At 37.7% G+C, this 21,123-nt stretch overlaps 1 protein-coding gene across 5 annotated transcripts; it reads left to right on the top strand.

The window, feature by feature from the left end:
• Window positions 1-46: 46 nt before the first annotated feature.
• LOC126856467 (metabotropic glutamate receptor) lies at window positions 47-20,230 on the top strand. Of its 5 annotated transcripts, none has more exons than XM_050604989.1 (11): window positions 47-313; window positions 1,058-1,172; window positions 8,958-10,063; window positions 10,308-10,957; window positions 12,277-12,622; window positions 12,837-13,335; window positions 13,926-14,041; window positions 15,445-15,716; window positions 16,024-16,408; window positions 17,158-17,629; window positions 19,249-20,230. In XM_050604989.1, the coding sequence occupies exons 4-11, from the start codon at window positions 10,404-10,406 to the stop codon at window positions 19,392-19,394; spliced, it is 2,790 nt and encodes a 929-aa protein (XP_050460946.1). In that variant the 5' UTR covers window positions 47-313; window positions 1,058-1,172; window positions 8,958-10,063; window positions 10,308-10,403; the 3' UTR covers window positions 19,395-20,230. The 5 variants fall into 5 exon arrangements, with proteins under 5 accessions (XP_050460946.1, XP_050460943.1, XP_050460944.1 ...); XM_050604986.1 differs by having other exon boundaries at window positions 10,273-10,957; XM_050604987.1 differs by lacking the exon at window positions 1,058-1,172 and having other exon boundaries at window positions 8,958-10,957.
• The last annotated feature ends 893 nt before the right edge of the window (window positions 20,231-21,123 follow it).

The following is a 21,123-nucleotide window of genomic DNA, read 5'->3' as shown; positions in this document are numbered from 1 at the left end:
AACTGGCCGCGCATGCGCATCGTTGTGTGACGCACGGTGTAACGGTCGCGCGCGACGTGTTTCCCGAGTGGTTTCGAACGCGGTCTCGAGAAATTACAGGCGGGAGTGATGTGATAAGATGAGTGCGACGTGTCGAAGATTACGAGAGACGATCGATTCTTCATCGTTTCGAGGAACCTGGAGGAATCCGGCAAGTGGAACGTCGACGTTTCCATCATCGCGTCGCGTCGAATTCAAAGCGTCCCCGCCATGGCGGATCGCGGTTGATAATCGTCGACAAGAAATGCGATGCATCGAAACTAGTCGATCAAAGGTACTTTCTTCATTTTCAAACGTTTTACGAGCTTAATTTAAAGAGTTCTCTTACTTTGAGAGATACAGAAAATAAATTGTATTTATTTGTTATCACAATATATAATGTTGATCTTTTCATTTATTCCACATGTAAATAATGATCTAGGCGAATGATGAAGACACTTATTAAAGTAGCGAAATATTATTTTGAATATAAGAGTAGTAAAATAGAGAATTGTATGGCAAATATCACATTTATATATTTCATAAAATAGTAATTTCTGCACAAAATATTCTCTCTCTCTCTCTCTCTCTCTCTCTCTCTCTCTTCCTCCCTTTTTTTTCTCTTTCCAAACACAATATTTCTTAAATATATGTATTATATAAGCGAAATATAAAGTGATAATTTATGTATGCTATAAAAACCTATGGCATGTAATTATAGTATACACTCCGGAAACCTGAGATATTATTTTTGATACAATTGTATCTCACTTTACACGCAATAATATAATTAAAAGCAAAATAACATGTTTTATAATATATAAAATAATCAATATTTTTAATATCTCAATATATATATATATATATATATATATATATATATATATATATACATATATATATTTCATATCGCATGTTTGGAATCGCATTTTTTGTGATGTTCCGTATTTACGTTTGAAATAAATTCTCGCTATGCAATCATGCGATTCTGTTTGTCTACATTTGTTCATGTCTAAATTCATTATTTTTTTCTTATCAGAGCGAGGTATACAATAATGAGGATGTGACTTCGACGTTATCTTATCGGTCAACATACGCATGGACGACTTATTGGCATCTCAAGGCAAATTCGAAAAGATAAATCAAGATACTTGGTATGTTGCTATTTGCAACCTTTCTCTCTTAGGGAAAAGAAATTCGTTGGAGAAAGACTCGTTCGAAGAAACCAATGTCGTGCGATCGTGCGATATCTCCTATTCACTGTTACAGAAACGAAAATCAATAACAAGATCCGTCCCATTTATTCGACCCACGTCCTCGCATCTTTTTCTATTCAATTCTATTTCGTTCTAAAAAGATAATCAGATGTATCGGGAGTATAAAAATCTACTGTTAGACGCTCACGATTCAACTCCACGTGCGCGAGGATCAATGATCCCGAGGCAAAAGAGCATGATTGAGATATCGTGATGAATTTCATAGTTGATTCAAAATTAAAATAAATTTTACAGTTTTAGCTTTAAAATAAAAATTTTTCCAAAATGTAAATTTTTTTAAATTATTCAAAGTGACTCTCTTTACTTAGAATAATGTGTGGAGAAAAATTTTGCAATTATATAAATCTGCATCGGATATAAAATTCGTAGAATTGCGCTTTGGCAGTTTAGAATCGATCGGTACAAACGTTTATAATAGATTCTATTTCGCGGAATAAATGACGACGACATTCGCAATAATTATACACGGCGAGAAGCGATTAATAATCAACGCCTAATATTGATCAGTTTTACGGTACAAATTAAGAACGATATCGCAATAGGTCGCATGTAGGTCGACGGCTTAATTAACGGGCGCATTTTTATTTTTGTTGAATCGATGACAGTTTTCGCGACAAATCGGAATTTTCCGATTTCGATTAAATCCTAGAAAGAGCAATATCGATGCTCGGCACGTATCGCATGTTTCAGACATGAAAACATATTGCTGTAACAGTTTCAGATTTCAAGAAAAATATTTAATATAGAGAATTTATAATAAAATAAAATTTACAGCGCGTTAATAATAAAGTAAAAAATAATCGATATTAGAATGTAAAAAATAGTTTTTTTTTCTTTTATATAAAAAGTAACGCGAATAAAATTATTCTGTGGAAAAACTTTAATAATAAATTTTTATGAATTTTCTTTACCGATATTCTTAGTATCGAAAGCTCTTAATAGAATTAATGACGCTTGATGGAAATCGCAACAGGAAACAGATACACAAGATTGAATCATCATCGATTACGCGAATCGCGTTCGAACACCAATCAATGTTTTATCCAAGAATAATAATAATTATAATCATTACAATTTTTAAGTCACGCGATAACGATTGTTTGTCTTTGATTGTGCAAACCTATTGCGCGAACCTGTGTGGTAGCGCGAATATATTTATTTCGCGGAATAATACGATTCTCTAAAATTAAAATTCATCCGAGAACTAACACATACACACACACATACACACACATGTGATGCGCGAGAAAAAGTCGTTCTCTTTTCTTTGATATTTCATGTTGCAACGCTTATCCTAATTATGGCGCGTGCCGTCGATATTTTCTTGCGACCTAATTCCGGTTGCGGCTAAAAGTATTATATTTGTACGTGACGTATCGGTAAGGAACATGTAACACGATGAGTTACACGATTGTCGCCTAAGAATAGGAACTTATTCATTCTCTTTCTTTCTTCTCTCCCCTTCTCTCTCTTTCTCTCTCTCTGGGATTTCGTAATAAAATAGGAAAATCTGGATAGGATGAAGAGATTTACGTAACGGTGCTTCGCGATATGCATTTTCTTCGCATCCGCATTAAGTGAAATAGCTTCGTGCCCCGAGCGAACTGAGCTTTTCATGCCAGAACACTCTCTCTCTCTCTTTCTCTCTCTCTCTTTCTCTATTTCTATGTGTCCATTGTCGTATTTGCCACGCCGTTCCATTTCCTACCGTCAATCTTCCTACGTATAATCCCTCGCGAGTCCCAACTCGCGTTTCGCAACGGAGGTATCCTCGCAATAGCCTCGAAATCTCGGACACATTAAACACTCTAATATGGATAATAATCCCCAAAAAGGTACGATCTCTGATTTTCAGTAGAAATAAACTTGTTCGAAATTGTCTCGAATGAACCTATCTGGAGAGATTTAAGTTGAATCGAAATACCTAATAATGTCTCTCTGAAAACATATAATTTTTGAAAAAAATAAGCTGATAAGCAGATTCTAAAGTTTTCTGAGAAATTTACACGTGCTATAAATTTTTAAATTTTCCACGATATATTATCAACAAAGAGAGAGAGAGAGAGAGAGAGAGAGAGAGAGAGAGAGAGAGAGAGAAGTTTGTTTACGATATACATATAATAAAAACAGGAAAAACAGAATAATGAGAAAACAAATATAAATTGCATGTGTATAAAAAATTTGTTAATATAACATTTTAACGAAAATTTATAGTAAAGAATGAAGAGTGATTTTAAATTTATTTAATTTATTAGAAAATCTATCAATTCATCAAAACATATCAAGATATTAATTGTTTAATGGAATTTTAATTCAAAGTTTGATTAAAGAAGATATATATTCGTTAAAACTAAAAATTTACAAAAATAATAAAAAGTTTACATCAAGTTGAAAGAATCTATCAATAAAATAAAAAAATTTGAAAGAATTTTAATTAATAGTTTAATTATAAAGGCATACAACATTAGAAAGTAGAGATCCGTAATAAAAGTAATTAAAAAGTCAAGATTCCCGATTCGTTAAGGAGATTTCTATCAAGAAAGCTTTCGTAGGATTTAAAAGGATTTTAATTCGAGATTCGTAACGCGGGAGGAATCGAAAGTTTACAATAAGGAATAAAAAAATCGACTCTAAATAAGCATTCGAGAATCCATCGAATAAATTTTAAATGTCACGAAACTCTCCGGATACTTTATATAACGCAATTCATAATCGAGTCTTTCACTTGATAACGCGAAACGAAAGAGATGAATTTACACATAGTATCTTCATGCATCCAAATATTTAGCAGGGAATTTCGAAATATGCGAAAAGTTGCGTGCGTGGAAGACGCATCATCGCATATCGCGTAAATCGCGCGTCCCATTGTTATATTGACATTTTCATTATCTGTTTTACGTATTTGTGCGCGATATCATCGATATATGCCATACGTACATATATACGTAACACATATGCATATACATATGCAAATATATTTTTACCGTAAAAAGAGAAAACTTAGCAAGCAGAGCGAGCAGGTAGCCTACGAGCGCGATATTAAGCCCGGATCAATAAAATGACTTATCCCTATTGCTGGACTTTGTGCAGCATGACGTTCCTATTTGCAACACGCAATGATCCGACGACGGAGAGAGATATGGGATTACGGTCGAAATTTCGGCACTTTACGCAAAAGAATGTAAAAATTCCAAACGTATAATGTTTTTATGAAGATTCTGAGAAGATACTACTAAATTCGAGATTTCTTAAAAATCCATTAATTACTTGATTTATCAATTTTCGGAATTCTAGAAATTTGTAGACTTTTAGAAAATTAAAAAAATTGTTTCGAGATTTTAATTCTCAAAAATTAGAAAATTTTATTTAATCCAAATTATATATATTTAATCCAAATAATATTTTATTTTACTTAATTCAAATATTTCTTTCTCAAAGTGAGTTTAATAATTAATAAGTAATGAATATTAATAATTAATGAGTTCGAAAAAAACTCATAATTTTAATCGTTATATAATTATTAAAAAAAAAATTATGGAGAGCCTGACACTTTCGTTGAAGAGAAATCGATTTAAAATTCGCTAACATAAAATATATATCAGCGTAATGATAAGAAATTCTGTTGCTTTCAAAAGATCTTGAATAATTTATATATCTGTACATCGTTGAAGTATTTGCAGAAAATTTAAAATTCAAGCATAACGGATGTAGTGTAAAATTAAAGTTCCATTCATACAATGTCAAAGCACATAATACAGCTATTTTGTATATCTTTCGTAACAAGAGAGCGATGATTGATTTGATTTGTAAACGTCTCTCTTCTTCGTTCTCTCTTAGCTTTCTAGGCAACGAGATTGATCTGTCTCTCTTTATCTCGTGAATATTTTTTTTTTGGGACAATACGATACTCTTTCCCCCTTTTTCCCAATATTATATTTCAGTTTTTGCGGAAACTAATTGAAAAAAATCGACTGTAGGCGCACGCGTGATGATACTTGACACCGTCATGTCAAAATTCAATTTTCCCTTCAACAAAGACGAGAGAAATTCTCGCGTTCGTGTTTCAAGCTCAGAGTCGGATAATGCATTCAGTATGTGTTTCAAGTAAGGTTACCACCCTTCGCCTCAAGAGAGAGAGAGAGAAAGACTGCAAAAGGAGGCAAAAGGAAAAATTTTAACGACGTCGTCTACGACGCGATGCCGAGAAACGCTCTTCACCTCGGTTCTTGTCCCGGAGCGGATGACGAGGAAAGGGAACGAGTGGAAAAAGGGCGGCTCGAGAGGTCGACACGTGCCTTTTGCTCCGGAAAATTTCACTCGAAAGAGAAAGAGAGAGAAAGAGCGTTCCGCGTTCGCTTTGCCGCGGGGTTTGCGGACTCGGAAAATTGCGGGCGGCAAAAAAAAAAGAGGATCGCATAAAGCGGGGAAAATTATACGTACGGCACTGTCGGTGAGAAGAGAGAGGGTGGCTCGAGAAGGGGGTGGTGGTCCGCTCGTTCTGGCCCGTTCGGCCAGTCGTGCTGTGGCGGCTGCGATCGCGCGACGTCATCCCTGCTCACGCGTTATCTTTCGCTTCCTTACGACTTCCGGAGAACACGGGGAGAACTTCCAGACTTCCAATCGTTCACGAGAGGAACGACAGAGACTTTCGCGCCCCCGGAAGAAGCATCCCCCGTTAAATGGAATCGATTATCGATCGAGGAAGGGTTGGAGGGAACGGGATTAAAAGCGAGACGTGCAAGGGTGTCTCCGGGTTTCATCGAACCACTTAAAACGATCTTTTCTCTCTCTCTCTCTCTCTCTCTCTCTCTCTCTCTTTATCTCGCATTCGCGAATCCGAAAATTTTTGCAGGATCCCCCTAACATTCGTGAGATTCTGAAAAATAATTTGCGATAATAAGAAGTGCGTTTCTCTCTTTGTGATTCGAAAAATCGCGAGATTCCGTGGAACGATCTGTCAAATCGCGAAAAGCGTCGAAGCACGGGGTCACAAGATCGCGAGATTCGAAATGATAAAAAGAAAGTGTCGATTCTCGTTGATCCTGGCTTGACGTTCCAAGTAATCGCGGAGGGCGGGAAAACGCAATAACGAGACTCGAGACTTTTCACTTGCTCTATCGCACCGAGATTTACGGAAGGATAAGAGAGTGACGATAAAAATATTCCCGATTTCCATCCGACTGGCGGGATTTACGCGGGCGACTCGCGGAGAAAGTAAAGGACGAAACGAACGAGAGGGAAAGTCGAAGGGAAGGACGTGCCGCGTCGAGACAGCACGAGCGAGGATTCGTTGTTTCTCGCCCTTGTCGAAAATCGATCGCGGCTGATTAACGCGCGACACCCAAGTCGAAAACGAAGCTTGTGATGATCCGACTTCGATTTGTTTGACTTTGAAATTTTCAAAGATCGTATCGCCAAGAGCGGCGCATGACGCGAAACAATTCGATAGGACAAATCGCGACGTGAAAAGTATACGAAAAAGATCGATTTGTTTACGAAAATTGCTTTCCAATCAAGAGTGCAAATAATATACTTCAAAATCTACCCGTTCTCTCTTGAATCGTTGGATGGATCGATTAACATCTTGTCATAATGAACTTCACCGAGGTGCAGCAATTATCGGTACGAATATCAAGCGTTAACATTATCAAATTACAAAGAAGTTATTAAGGAGAGTTGTTGAGAAAAAAAGAAATTTTTTTAATTATTATTCCTGGAAATAATATTATAGATTTTTCGAATCATTTTTTTATTATAAACTCTATTTTATATATGTTTTATTTTATAATTTTGTATATTTATATATAAAAATTCATTATATATATATTTTTTATTAGCTTCATTTATAAAACATAAAAAGATTGCAAATATATTTTATGGAAAAAATTATCAAGTTATTAAAAAATTCAAATTACATTTTTTTAATTCTTTATAAACATGTAATATTTAAATATTTATACTGAATAAATATCACGCGATAGAACGATTTATTATTCATTTATTCATTTTTTTAAGATAGAAATTTAATTATTAGGGAAAATTATATTAGCGTAAAAAGGAAAAAAGCTTATATATATTGGCTTCTACTCTTTTTTTTTACTATAAATCTTGATTGCCGAGCCTTTTCCACGTTTTAATGGAAAGATGATTAGCAAAACTTATGTAAAAGTCTCATAAAATCATAAAGTATTAAATTGGATTTTTTTATCAATTTCTTTTCATTAAATATACTTTTTAGTATTTTTTAAACAAATCACGCTTCTTCAATCTACAATTTTTATTATTAGTAGGATTTGAGAGTAAATAGATTATATATAGTGAACAAAAACTGTACATCTTAAAGAGGAGAAGGCGCATACACGTGTCGCTTCTCACTTTAAATATCGTCAATTTACATTAATCCTTTCCTCACGTAATAAGATAGTCGGATGAGATAAAATTGTCGATTTGATTTCTTCCACCGCATTTTCGCGATTTGTCTAACATCAAAGATGCTCGTCGATTAGCGACGATGCACAACCGGAAGCAATCTCGGTGCTCGCCTCGTCCCTTCGCGCCCCATCCCCTCATCCCCTTCCCGTACTTCCACGTTATTTCCACGCAGTTATTCCTCGAAAAGAGGACTTTTCTCTCCGGACGCGCGTGCATGCTTCATCGTCAAGTCGAACGATCACGGAATTACGGAAGCAATCTCGAATACGATTCGCGATATTACATGTGTTTACATAATCGCGCCCTCGTATTTGCGAGCCATTTCCATGCGGTTATAGGTTCTACTTCCGAGAAGTAGAAACGAAAGATCTTCCTCTCTCCCCCCTCCCATTTCCACCCATTTTCCTAGGTCCACGTCTCGTTGTCAGATCGAACCCCGTTGTAGGATTATCGAGGCGATCCTCGATAGGATTCGCCATATTACATGTGTTTACATATTCGTGTCGTCGCATCTGCGAGCTATTTCCGCGCGGTTACATCCCGAAAGGGAAAGAAGAGGAGAGAGGATGGGTGAATTTCCGCCGTCCGTTCCGTCGAACGCGATTACGAGATTACGGGGCAATCTCGATATATAGGTTTCCCCCGTTATATTAGGGTGTATTCATATAGGAATATCCGCGCCCTTGCCCTTGCCCGATTTCACCCATCCTCTCCTCGTCCTTTACTCTCGTCGATACACTCGATGCCAGCCCCCCCCCCTCCCCCCTCCCCCTCTACTGATTGCATCGGGATGCATGTAGGGCGTGCGCGCATTAGCAGTTTCCTAGGCAATCATAGGCCGGAAGTTGTCGGCGAAATTATTAGTCCGAAAAGCGGATACGCGAAGGAGAGAGAAGCCGATAAAAGTTCTCCCACTCCCACGGAAGTCACCTCCGTCGATGTCGTCGATGATTTCTCTTGACGATATATATATATATATATATATATATATATATATATATATATATATATATATATTAAAGACGATATATATATATATATATATATATATATATATATATATGTATATATACAGGGATTAAATCTTTCCGGGATCCCGGAAAGTCTGCGTTACCCTACCTCCTGTCACGATCGATGTATCCGATGTAATTTTATATACATGAGATTACTAATATAACGGCATGCGTATAAATAGAGAAATCTAATCTACCAAATCTTCGAATTTTGCAGGATTCTCGAAGATTATTTCTTCGCGCGATCCCTACGTGCGACTTCCTTGATCTCGAGTCCATGAGCATGAGAAATGAAGATCGAGAGCGAGACAAGCGATCGCGCAACTTCGTCGTTCAACCGAGTCTTTGTCACTTTGAAATTCAAAACAATATTACGTCGATACGCCGGGGCAGTCTCGACTTTAAAGCCAGACCACGACCATCGTCACCGAGCTCGTTAAGCTCTCATCTCGGTGAAATTAAATCCGTTTAACGAGTCGAAAATTTACTATTTGAAAGAAGGTACGAAACTGTGTGTGGAAGAGCGATACGTTCGATAGTAGCAAAGAAAATATAATATTAGAAATAAGAAAAGAAATCGTGTGTGTCTTAATAGGAACAAAAAAATACCATTACATAAAAAAAGAAAAAGAGGAAAAGTCATTTGTTTCAATAACGACGAAAGGAATATTTTATAGAAAAAAAAAGAAGAATCGTGAATCTCTCAATAAAAACGGAAGAACTAGAGGAGGAACGAGAAAAAAAAGGAGACTCGAAAATTCAAGGGAATCCTAACTCTAAAAGAGAAGAATTTGGTTCGATAGTCCCGACACGGAGACTGACAACGACACCGAATGATTATTCCGGAATCTAAGTCTTCCGATATTCGCCCGCCTCTCTCAATTCCGGAATCGTTTATCGGAACAACAGGCGTCTGAAGATAATCGCATCGGATATAAAGCTTAAAGTCCCTCTTTAAGAGAATCTTAGGGAGGATTTGTGTACGGTTCTTCTTTAGCCGGCGTTTGACGAGTGAAAAAGGAAGAAACTTGGCAAGAATCCGAGAAATAATATATATATATATATAGATATAACGTAAGAAGAATTTCCACAGAGGAAGCGAAAGTGATCGTTAAAGGGAATCGACGTCGATTCTCCCCGGACTATCAGCTTGCGGGAAGGGATGCGGAAAAGTGCGTGTTGCGCGAGGAAAGGTCAAAAAGCAGAAGTTCGCGGTCGATGCGCGTTTACCCGGAATCGATGGCGAGAAATCCGGCCTCTTACCGCGCCGCGAATCGACGATGCGTTAATGGACCGTCGGGGATCCCATCTGCGGGGAATACGGTAAGTACAGAGTAGGGAGTAGTGTTTCGAGAAATAAATTTTTTAAATTTTAATTGCGCTATAATTGGACCGTAATGGGCGTGAGGATTCAACTCGTTAGTAAGGAATCATACAAGAGAGATTCGATCATTCGATCAATGCGAAACATAAAAATCTACTCTCGGGCAAAGACGAGCGAAGGATCGAAAGCTGTTTCATCTCCGAAATAGGTGCTTGGTTCGAGATAAGAGACTCATCTTGACAGATGTAACGGGCGAGGTGGATCGAAGATCCTAGATTCCGACGAAGCGAGGACTGTCAAGGATAGCGTGACACAGGCAGACCACAGCCGGCGGTTAAGATGCACGAGTGCGTGCCTTGGCCGTTGCTGCTCCTGACCTTGTCGCTTCAGCGGTTATCGACGGTATCCTTGATGCAATCGAGGATGCATAGCGAAGCGGTGTTGATACCCGGCGACATCGTCCTGGGTGGACTGTTCCCGGTACACGAGAAGGGCGGCGGCACCGCATGCGGGCCCAATATCTATCATCGGGGAGTCCAACGTCTAGAGGCGATGCTGTTCGCCGTCGATCAGATCAATCGAGAGGAACGGGTGCTGCCGGGGGTCACGCTGGGGGTGCACATCCTCGATACTTGTGGTCGTGACACGTACGCGCTCAATCAGAGCCTGCATTTCGTCAGAGCTTCTCTGTCCAACATCGACATCAGTGTGCTGGAGTGCGCGGATAGGTCGACGCCCAGAGTGAAAAAGACTGCCAGCGCGGGGCCCATCTTCGGGGTGATCGGCGGTTCCTACAGTTCGGTATCGCTGCAGGTGGCGAATCTGCTCAGGCTCTTTCACATCCCTCAAATATCACCGGCTTCCACGGCCAAGGCGCTCAGCGATAAGACCAGGTAGATCTCTCTCCTTAAAGTTAGACGCTTAAATTATAGTATTTTTATATTCATAAATATTAGATTAATTAAAAAAAGCTCGTCGTGTCTGTTGAATAAAGTAAAAAAAATAAAGTTACGTAGAAATACATATACAGAATTTTATACAGAATTTTCCCGTTAAAAAATTATTTTTCTTTCTTGAAAATTTAAATTAGTAATTTTATATAAAACAGAATTTAATAAAACAAAATTTGATAAAATGTAATAAACATGATAAAAATAAATATGATAAAATAACTATCAAAAAAATAATGAAACAATTTTTGCACTAACGGACATAAATAATTTTCAGATTATAATTGTGAAGAGATAATTAATTATATAAATTTGTATTCGCAATTATATTTAATTGTATTGAAATGCATATTTTGTGAATATCTATTTCACGATTCCGTGTTTGAAAGACCTTTTTTCCAAATTCATATTTTCTGAATGAACTTTAATTCTTTCAGAAAAATTCATAAATTCATAAAACTCTGCAATTGACTTAAATATAAAATTATTAAAAATGGTGAGATAACATTTTACGAGCCGACAAAATACTTACATTAAATGTTTAAATCTCCAATTTTCTGGAAATACGAATTCAAGAGATATGCCCTGGAAACTCTTCAATTATTGGCTTTAACAATCGTCGATTCGTCGGATAAGACGTTGACTGTAATTAATGTGAACTTTTGACATTTCTATCAAACAGTTTGTGACACTGTTTACCGACGTCGTGTATGATTGTCATTAGAAGACTCTTCCGACCCCTGTTTAAACAGTCGTTGTATATGACTTTAACAAGTACATATTTGAAGATACGACAGTTTAAACGTACGATGGGAAAATTGGCCAATATTTAAGAGCTACGAATTTTCATAATTAATCCTATGAATTATTAACTATTAATTTCCTACACTAATTGATCTCTTAATTAATTATTAATCTACAGAATTAATTCTTAATGATACAGGATTAAAAAAAATAAATTTTTTCTTGATTAAAATAATTTCGTAGAAAAATTGCTACCGTCTTTCAAATATAAATATATAATATATAAATATATGCATGTATAAATATATCTCTCTCTCTCTCTCTCTCTCTTCTCTATATATATATATATATATATATATATATATATATATATAATATGAAATAAAAAATAATAAATTTCTTAATAATAAAAATCATTCTAATAGCTTCGCGAAAATCCACGATTATTTATCAAACGATCAATCACGTATAGAATTCAACCCAGTTCTCAATGTGTCACGTTCACTGATGGTCTTCAGGTTCGATTACTTCGCGAGAACGGTACCACCGGACACCTTCCAGTCGATCGCCTTAGTGGACGTAGTGAAGAGCGCCAATTGGTCCTACGTCTCCACCGTTTATTCGGAGGGCAGCTACGGCGAATATGGTATCGAGGTGTTCACACGCGAGGCGACGGAACGGAACGTCTGCATTGCGGCGGCCCTCAAGGTGCCCAGCGCTGCGGATAACAAAGTGTACGATGACATCATCCAACGTTTGAACAAGAAGCCGAATGCCCGCGCAATTGTTCTCTTTACTCGGGCGGAGGACGCCCGCGGTATTCTTGAAGCTGCAAAGCGATTGAATCTCAGCCAGCCGTTCCAGGTCAGAGATGTAGGAGAAAAGCTCCCCCGGAGAATCCCCGGTAACATGAAACCTCCCTTTTTCGCGCGTCTTTATTTATATTTCCGTCATTATAAAATTTATATTTCTTCCCCACACATTTTTTTGATGAAATTTTTATTTAAAAAACAAGATACGGGATTCTATGATATCATCTTCTCTCTTAAACAATGATAAACTACGAATATCTCTGCAGTGGTTGGCCAGCGACGGCTGGGGCCGACAGAGCAAGTTGGTCGAAGGCCTCGAAGAAGAGGCCGAGGGCGCCATCACCGTCGAGCTACAATCGGAGAACATCCCCGGCTTTGACGAGTACATGGCGTCGCTCACTCCCGACAACAATCGGCGAAATCCGTGGTTTGGAGAATATTGGGAGGAAGTATTCAGCTGCAATCTGAGGAGGAACACAGCGACCATGGAGCGTTTCACTCAGCAGGCAGTATGGAGGACTGCTAATTCTGGCAATCAGAACGTCGCTCTATGCTCGCCCAAGCTGAGACTCACGGCGGCGAGCGGCTACGAGCAGGAATCCAAGGTGCAGTTTGTTGTGGACGCGGTGTATGCGTTTGCTCTGGCGCTTCATAATCTACGCCGTGATCTCTGCCGCGACCGCGAGGAGGGCCTGTGCCCATCAATGGCCAACTACGATCGTGGCGCGTTCTATAGGAATTATCTGCTGAACGTGTCCTTTGTAGGTGAGTCCGATGAAACGACGCTGCATAAAACGGCGAAATAATCAGGGACGGCGCGACGCGCCATTTGTTTGCCTCCTTTGTCCGCCGTCTTTTATCGCTCCCGTTCTTCTTATCATTCTCCATTGAGAGTGCTAAAAGAATGTCAGAAAAAAAAGAATGCCGGAAGGAAAGAATGCTAAAGAAATGTTTAAAGGAATAGCATCAAATGATATAATGATAGTCGTAATGTAAGAAAATTGAATATTTATCTTAAATCTTCATTCTCTCGACGGGAATAAAAACTTTTCGAAAAGTGAAATAACACGAAATAGCACGGTTAAACTTTTATATCAAACGTAAAACCGGTTGTTTGCTGAATCAATACTCGATTAGCAAAAACTATCACGATTCTATATTCCATCTGTATTGTGCTTTTGGTATATTTTTTTATTTTTTAAAGTAATTTTTGAATGTTTTGTCAAAACTTTTTGTTATATATCACATTCCGCGAACTATTGTCAGATCACGTTGTTAATTCAGTTCGAGAGCCGAATGCCGTTTCAGGGTTCGCAGTTGAATCCGCTATTATCACTTTCGTCACGATTTTACAGACGACGCCGGCAGCGAAGTGAAATTCGACGAGCACGGGGACGGTCTGGCGCGATACGAAATCCTCAATTTTCGAAAGGGGACGAACAACAATGGCACGAACGGCTATCACTATCGGGTAAGGCTCATTCCGGAACGCCGTAATCATTGTCACATACTATTATATCATTCGCTGATGCATAATTGAACAAACTGTCGCTTCTTGATGATAAGTTGAATTGGAACTCCCCGAGAAAGCCACTTCGGCTTCTATAAAGTTTCATTTCCACGTCGTCTCTTTCGCAGATGAGACGGAATTTTCCAGTGGTCGAACAATTTCAACTATTCGAAGCTCAAATTGGTCAGATCCCTCGAGCCTGAAAAATTTATTTCATCATTTCGAGTCTCTTTTCAAATATGAATTAACGAAGACAAAGTTATATTTGATAGAATGGACTTTTTTAATTCAAAGCCACACTATGGATCTTCAAAGTTTTAGACATTGTAAAATTAGTATCATCAGAAATACTATACCAATTTCTCGCATTAATAATGAAAATAATATAATTTCTATTATTTTAAATATCGATGTAAATAAATTCTGTAGCAAACGATTATTTTAGAGAGAGAATTTTTGATATTTAATGTTTATTAAATTAAAAAATACCGATATATACGGTATTTAGAAGGCATTCTGGATATCGGTTTTCACATGTCTGCTTTCGGTAATACGCGTGTAAAGTCGGCGCGATCGATGATGCGACGCGGAATCGAATGAAACGAATGCGCAAAGGGGTGGCTCTGCCTTTTTAACGAGTAATTAAAGTTGCACCGTGGTTGTACTTTCGAGAGCCCTGAAAACTTGCGAGAAAATGCTTTCCATCGGAGAAAACTGATGCGAAATTAGATCCTCGAGCTCTAGGACAAGAAAAATATGACGGTGTTTAGAGTGAAAGAAAGAATCGGAAGTAATAATTTGAGTTTAAAAATAAAAAAATCAGACGATGATAAAAAGGTTTAAATTAATTGCAATGCACTGAAATTTTATTATAATTTAAAGGATTATATGTACGCAAAATTTATATATATATATATATATATATATATATATATATATATTTTTTTTTTTTTCTTTACTGTTGTAATTATAAACGATATAAATTTAATTTTTAAATTGCACAATTTCACGTATAAAATATTCATAAAAAGATATTGGAAATTTTTTATTTAATTTTCTTTCGAAAAAAAAAGATATTTTTTTTCGAAAGAGATTTTTATACAAAATATATAAACATGAGAAAATGTTAATAAATTATATTTATTATGTAATCCTATCGAAATGAATGTTTCCATCCACAATTAAAATTAACCACGATAAAATTAAAATCTCTCTATCTTTCTCTTTTTTTTTCACGCGCAATTGACCAAAATTCGACGGAAGATTTGATCAGCTGCCAAATTTTGCGGACGGAATGCTCGAATGCGATCGGAAAATTTGCGTATTGTGGGTGAGGATCATACGGTGACAAATCTATTCGACAGGTGGTGGGCAAATGGTACAATTCCCTGGACATTCGCACGGAGGAGATGGTGTGGGCGCGAGGGACGAAGGACATACCAATCTCCGCGTGCTCTCTGCCCTGCGAGCCAGGTATGATAAAGAAGCAACAGGGTGACACTTGTTGCTGGGTGTGCGATCAGTGCGAGGCGTACGAGTTCGTCTACGACGAGTACACCTGCATGGACTGCGGCCCGGGTTTCTGGCCGCATCTCGACAAACGAGGCTGTTACCAGCTTCCAATCAAGCATATCAGGTGCGCGCCCCTTCACGCTCTTTTTTTTTACGAGATTTAAACTGAACCTTGACATTGTTAGGAGATATTATCGATCCTAAAAATACGTGACAAAATGTTGCAAAAATTGGTAATGAGAATTGGTAGTGAGAATTTTATTCCAAATAGTCTAAAGATTATTTTAAAACAAGAGTAGAATTTAATTAAAAAAAATTTTTTTTCCCGATAAAAATTTGAAAAGGAAATTATTTATTTTAATTCTTGTGATAAGAAATCGAAAGATAATTACTTATTATTCATTAATGAAGAGATCGATGTTTGTTTTCAGGTGGAGCAGTGCCTTCGCCATCGCCCCCGCGGTAATATCCTGCCTGGGGATCGTGACAACCCTAGCGGTGGCGTGTCTGCTCTTCCAACATCGCGACACTCCGGTGGTCCGTGCCTCCGGACGAGAGCTCACCGCGATCCTGCTGGCGGGCGTGCTCGTCTGCTACTTAAACACCTTCGTGCTACTCGCCACGCCAACCACAGCGACCTGCGTCTTGCAGCGCTTCGGCGTCGGTGTCAGCTTTAGCGCCGTGTATGGCGCCCTGCTTACCAAGACCAACAGAATCGCCAGGATCTTCGATTCGGCCTCGCGATCCGCCGTCAGACCGCGTTACATCAGTCCAACTTCTCAGGTTTGCATCGCAGCCGCGCTGATCGCCTTTCAGGTAAGTGGATCCCGATCTTGATAGGATAAAGTTTCCATTTCGAACCGAGCGCTTATTTGAGAAAAGTTTCGTATCTATATCTTGTCTCTATCAAGCTACTGTTAATTTCTTTTTTGTTTACATCTATTTATTTATTTAACATTTTGCAACCACCGAGATTTCCGTAATGCGTGACATGAAATGAAATAAACACGCGATTGTTAATTAAAACAAATGACGCAACAAAAGGTTGTATAATTGTAAGGCGATTAATTGTTCATTAGTTAAATTAGCTACGCAATAGTACATTTAATAAAGACTAATGAGATTGTATATGTTTATTTATTTACTTAATATATAACATGTGCTATTAGTATATTGAATAAAAATAAATGAAATATGTGATTATTAGCATGATTAATCAATTAATGTAAAATCGCATTATAATTATAAAGCAATATTAAATGTTTCGAATTAATTATCCGTGCAATAATACATATTTAAAGATAATAAAGGAAAATATCGAGTCATAAAAAATCTAAAGAATGCAAATTTGCAAATTCCAAAATTTGAGTTTCCTCGTATCTCTAATAATTTTTAATAAAAAAAAGTAAATCCCTAAATAGAACTTTCGCGTGCTCGCAATACGTATCAAAATGAAAGATCCCAATATTCGGTTCGAAATAATTGCTTTACCCTTATTTCGCGCACTTTTCGGTTTCTCTCGTCCGTCACGAGACACATAGACAGATAGAGATGGTTTTCCTGAGGTGGTGCTCACGCTGATCTGGATGATTATCGAGCCACCGGGTACCAGGTATTCGTATCCGGATCGCCGCCAGGTGATCCTCAAGTGCAACATCCAGGATATGAGTTTCCTGTTCTCCCAGCTGTACAATGCCCTGCTGATTCTCATTTCGACCGTGTACGCGGTGAAGACGCGCAGGATACCGGAGAACTTCAACGAGAGCAAGTTCATCGGTTTCACCATGTATACCACGTGCATCATCTGGCTCGCCTTCGTGCCGATATACTTTGGCACCGGCAACGCCCACGAGACGCAAATCACCACTCTTTGCGTGGCGATCAGCCTGAGCGCGTCCGTCACCCTGGTCTGCCTCTACTCGCCCAAGGTCTACATCATTGTCTTCCAGCCTGAAAAAAATATACGCGGCAAAGTCTACATGGGCAGCACGTTTAAGAAGCAGGGCAGCAGCGCCGGCGCATCGTCTATGACCAAATGTGAGGGTCTCAAGGATATGATTCCGTACCGAGGGAGAGTTTCTCGTAAATTTTCTTTTCATGTCGAAACAATTTACCGCGACCCGCAAATCGATAAAACGAGAAGAAAAAGGCGTTCCTTTTCCTCTCCTATTCTGGAAACACACGCGACAATACGATAGATCGCATTATCTTTCCGCTACATTCGATATATCGTCTCGCTCTATAACGCGTGAATAATGTGTGCAATAATTACTTATCTAATGGAATAAAAATATGCAAAGTAATATTTTGAAAGAGCATAAATCTATATCATATATAAATCAATTTTTTTTTTCAAGAAATTCCCGAGATAAAATAGCAAAGAAATTATGATTGTCCAAAAAGGAAGAACAATTACGTTAAAATATGAATTTTTTATTCGAATTTAAATAAGTTTTATCTGCAAACTTAATAATCACGTGCATCGCGCGCGACGCCTTTCTCTATGGAGTAATAAGGATAAATATGAAAATGATTCTTTTTCAAGATAGCTAGCTTTAAAGGGGACCTGTAGCGCAAATCCGGCTTCGCGATTCGCGATACATTCGAAAAATCCGGAATATGACATCCGAACCGACGACGATGAGTCGCTTCGTCATCCCATTCGGGGCTTTCATTCGAAAGAAAGTAATCGATACGCGGGAGACGCGACGGCTTGATATTCGATAGCGTGACGGCGACTCTCTATGGATGTAACAGTTCCTGGCTGGAATCTGGGCCAATCCTGGCGCGGATTTAGAAGCGCTTTTCGTTTATTAAACGTTTTATTTATAACGCGGATCCTCGTATATTTTTTTTAGAGAACGCAAATTTCATTTATGTACTTTGCGAACGCGATATCAATCGATTCTCGATGTTCATTATATCCGGGGCGCTATACATCATTATATTCCTACCGTTGCTTTGTGATTAACAATCGTTGGTTATTACGCGGCAGTGGCTACGCAATCATGAAAGGGATTATAGGACGAGCGAGCGAGCGAGCGCCCGCACTAATGGTCGACTCGGATGATTCCGCCTTAAGCGGTGCTAAATTATTAAGTTAATACCGCTTCTCCTTTGTTCTCTTGTGTAAATTTATAGGTGAATTATTCGAGGAGAATTCGGGAAATTTCGTGCCGCGACACGTGACGGTATTATAAATGAACATTCCCTCTCATGACTTGTATTATGAGCGATTACGTAATAGATCCTTTTGCTCATTCTGCGAATGGAATGAAAAAGAGACGTGCAAAAACTGAATTTGAAATTTCGTTACCGATATATTAAATTAATATTATATACGTGCTCGTAAAACAATTATTAATTTAACGTTACAAGATACCGGACAAGAAAGATTACTTATATTGCTGATATATAAAGATACTTATTAAATGACATTAAACTTTAATTCTTAATTATTCAAATGAGATTGTTGCCCTCCCGGAAACGATTGATTGATGAGAAATAATTATATTTTTATTTTATCGCAGTTGATTACGCTCCAATGAAGAGCCGTGGAAATCCCAAGAGTACTAAGCGCATCGCGTTCTGTGCACTTAGCCTAATACCGTTCGCTCTTCTCGCGATTAATGGCTAATGAAATTTTCATTTTGCAGACACAGGTTGCGAGTCGGCGAGCGAGAACGTACCCCTGCAAAGCGCCCTAACCGCGGCGGTGCGGACGTCTGTAGGGGTCACTGAGATCTCGTTAACGTCCAGCACCACCAGCAGAACTAATAACGAGCAAGTGGCGCAATTATAGACACACACATACGTACGCGCACTGTTATATAAATCGTTGAACGCCGAGACGCATTCAGAAAGATTAAGATAAGAAATATATCCTAACCCGTTGATTCTTAAACTTTAATTTAACATATTAAAGAGATTAATAATTGAATTAAAATTTGAAAATTGACGTTGAAGACGCTGAGCGTTTCGCATCGTGATTATCATCGTTATCGTTCACATCATTCTATTATCAATCGAGGATGAGAGAGAAATGTCGAGATTATTGATCGTTACCATGATCGCTGTTGTCGTTATTGTTACTGTTATTGTGCATAAATTAATACGCGCATACACTTAGGACATACACATGTACGTGCATTTATCGAGATCAAGCTGATGTATCGAGTGATCCACTAATTCTAGTCGAGCACCTCACAATGTATGATTCAATTCTATTGGATTGCGCGAGATATATACATAAATGTAGTTTTTCGCATCTCAATTTCACTTATTCGTTGATCTATTTATTTGTTTGTTTATTCGAGGAAGGATCGTTCAATGTTCCCTAAGAGAGCGCCTTTCGACGAGATAATCGTATACAGAGCGGACAATAAATAAATGTATTTAAAGCGAACACATTTATCGGACCCCAGTACCGAGTGTATTAATCGAGAATACAATGTTTCCACCTGGTTGTTTCTCAACCTCTCTTTTCGTACTTGTTTTAATAATCGTGACTCACGAAACTGATCAAACGGTGTTTCGGAGAAAATTTCAAATAATTATCTAGAGACGTAGCATTTTTGGAATGAAGTGAATATAATTTATCGTTCCTTGATATATCAGATAAAAATATGATATATATATATATATATATATATATATATATATATATATATATATTATATATCTCTTCTCTTTTTTTATTAAATTAAAAAATCCTATATAAAATTTTATTTTAAACCTTTGATCAATTTTGCGAGTAATTGCAAAAAGGGCGTTATTATTGCATTATCGACGATTAAATCGCTCGATTCCCGTCGTCGAAACCAAAGCGACGTATAAAAAAAAAAATATCTTTTCTATTGTAACAAGCGCGCGCGGTGCGAGAGAGATGAAAAATCGAACTTGGAAAATAAAACAATTATTGAATGGCGTATCGAGAGCATATAGTTATTTCCATCTACTATCCATCATTTCTAAAAAAAAAAAAAGCATTCGAAATATCAACATGGTAATTCCAACGAAATTTAATTTCCCGTATCTTGCATGCAATAAACATTCGTTGCTATTTCATTATCATGTAATACACAATCTAATAAATAAAATGTATACTACATGTATGTACATTACAAGTACATGATGTACAACATAAAAAACAGATAGGTATATAAAATCAGTAAAAAAAATAAATATATGTATACAATAAAATAAATTTATATATATACAGGGTGTCCTGCAAAGATTATGCCAACGTTCGTGAGCGGGTAGAGGACAGTAAACTGAACAGAAAAGTCCATTTTGCAATTTTTGCAATAATTATTGAAATATTAATTAAAAAGTATTAACGAATGAACACGTGTTTCGCGCGGCTAGACCATGGGACGTACGCTTTAGGCGTGACAGCGGCAAGTTTCGTCGCACGGCAACGAAAAATTTAGCTTCGCGACGAGAGTGATACGCGTAAGAACAAACATTTTTCGTTGCCGTGCGACACGATGAAGCTCGCCGCTGGCACGCCTAGATGTACATCCCATAGT

Source organism: Cataglyphis hispanica, chromosome 19 (genome assembly GCF_021464435.1).
Source record: "Cataglyphis hispanica isolate Lineage 1 chromosome 19, ULB_Chis1_1.0, whole genome shotgun sequence".
NCBI lineage: Eukaryota > Metazoa > Arthropoda > Insecta > Hymenoptera > Formicidae > Cataglyphis > Cataglyphis hispanica.
This window is presented reverse-complemented; position numbering and strand designations above follow the sequence as displayed.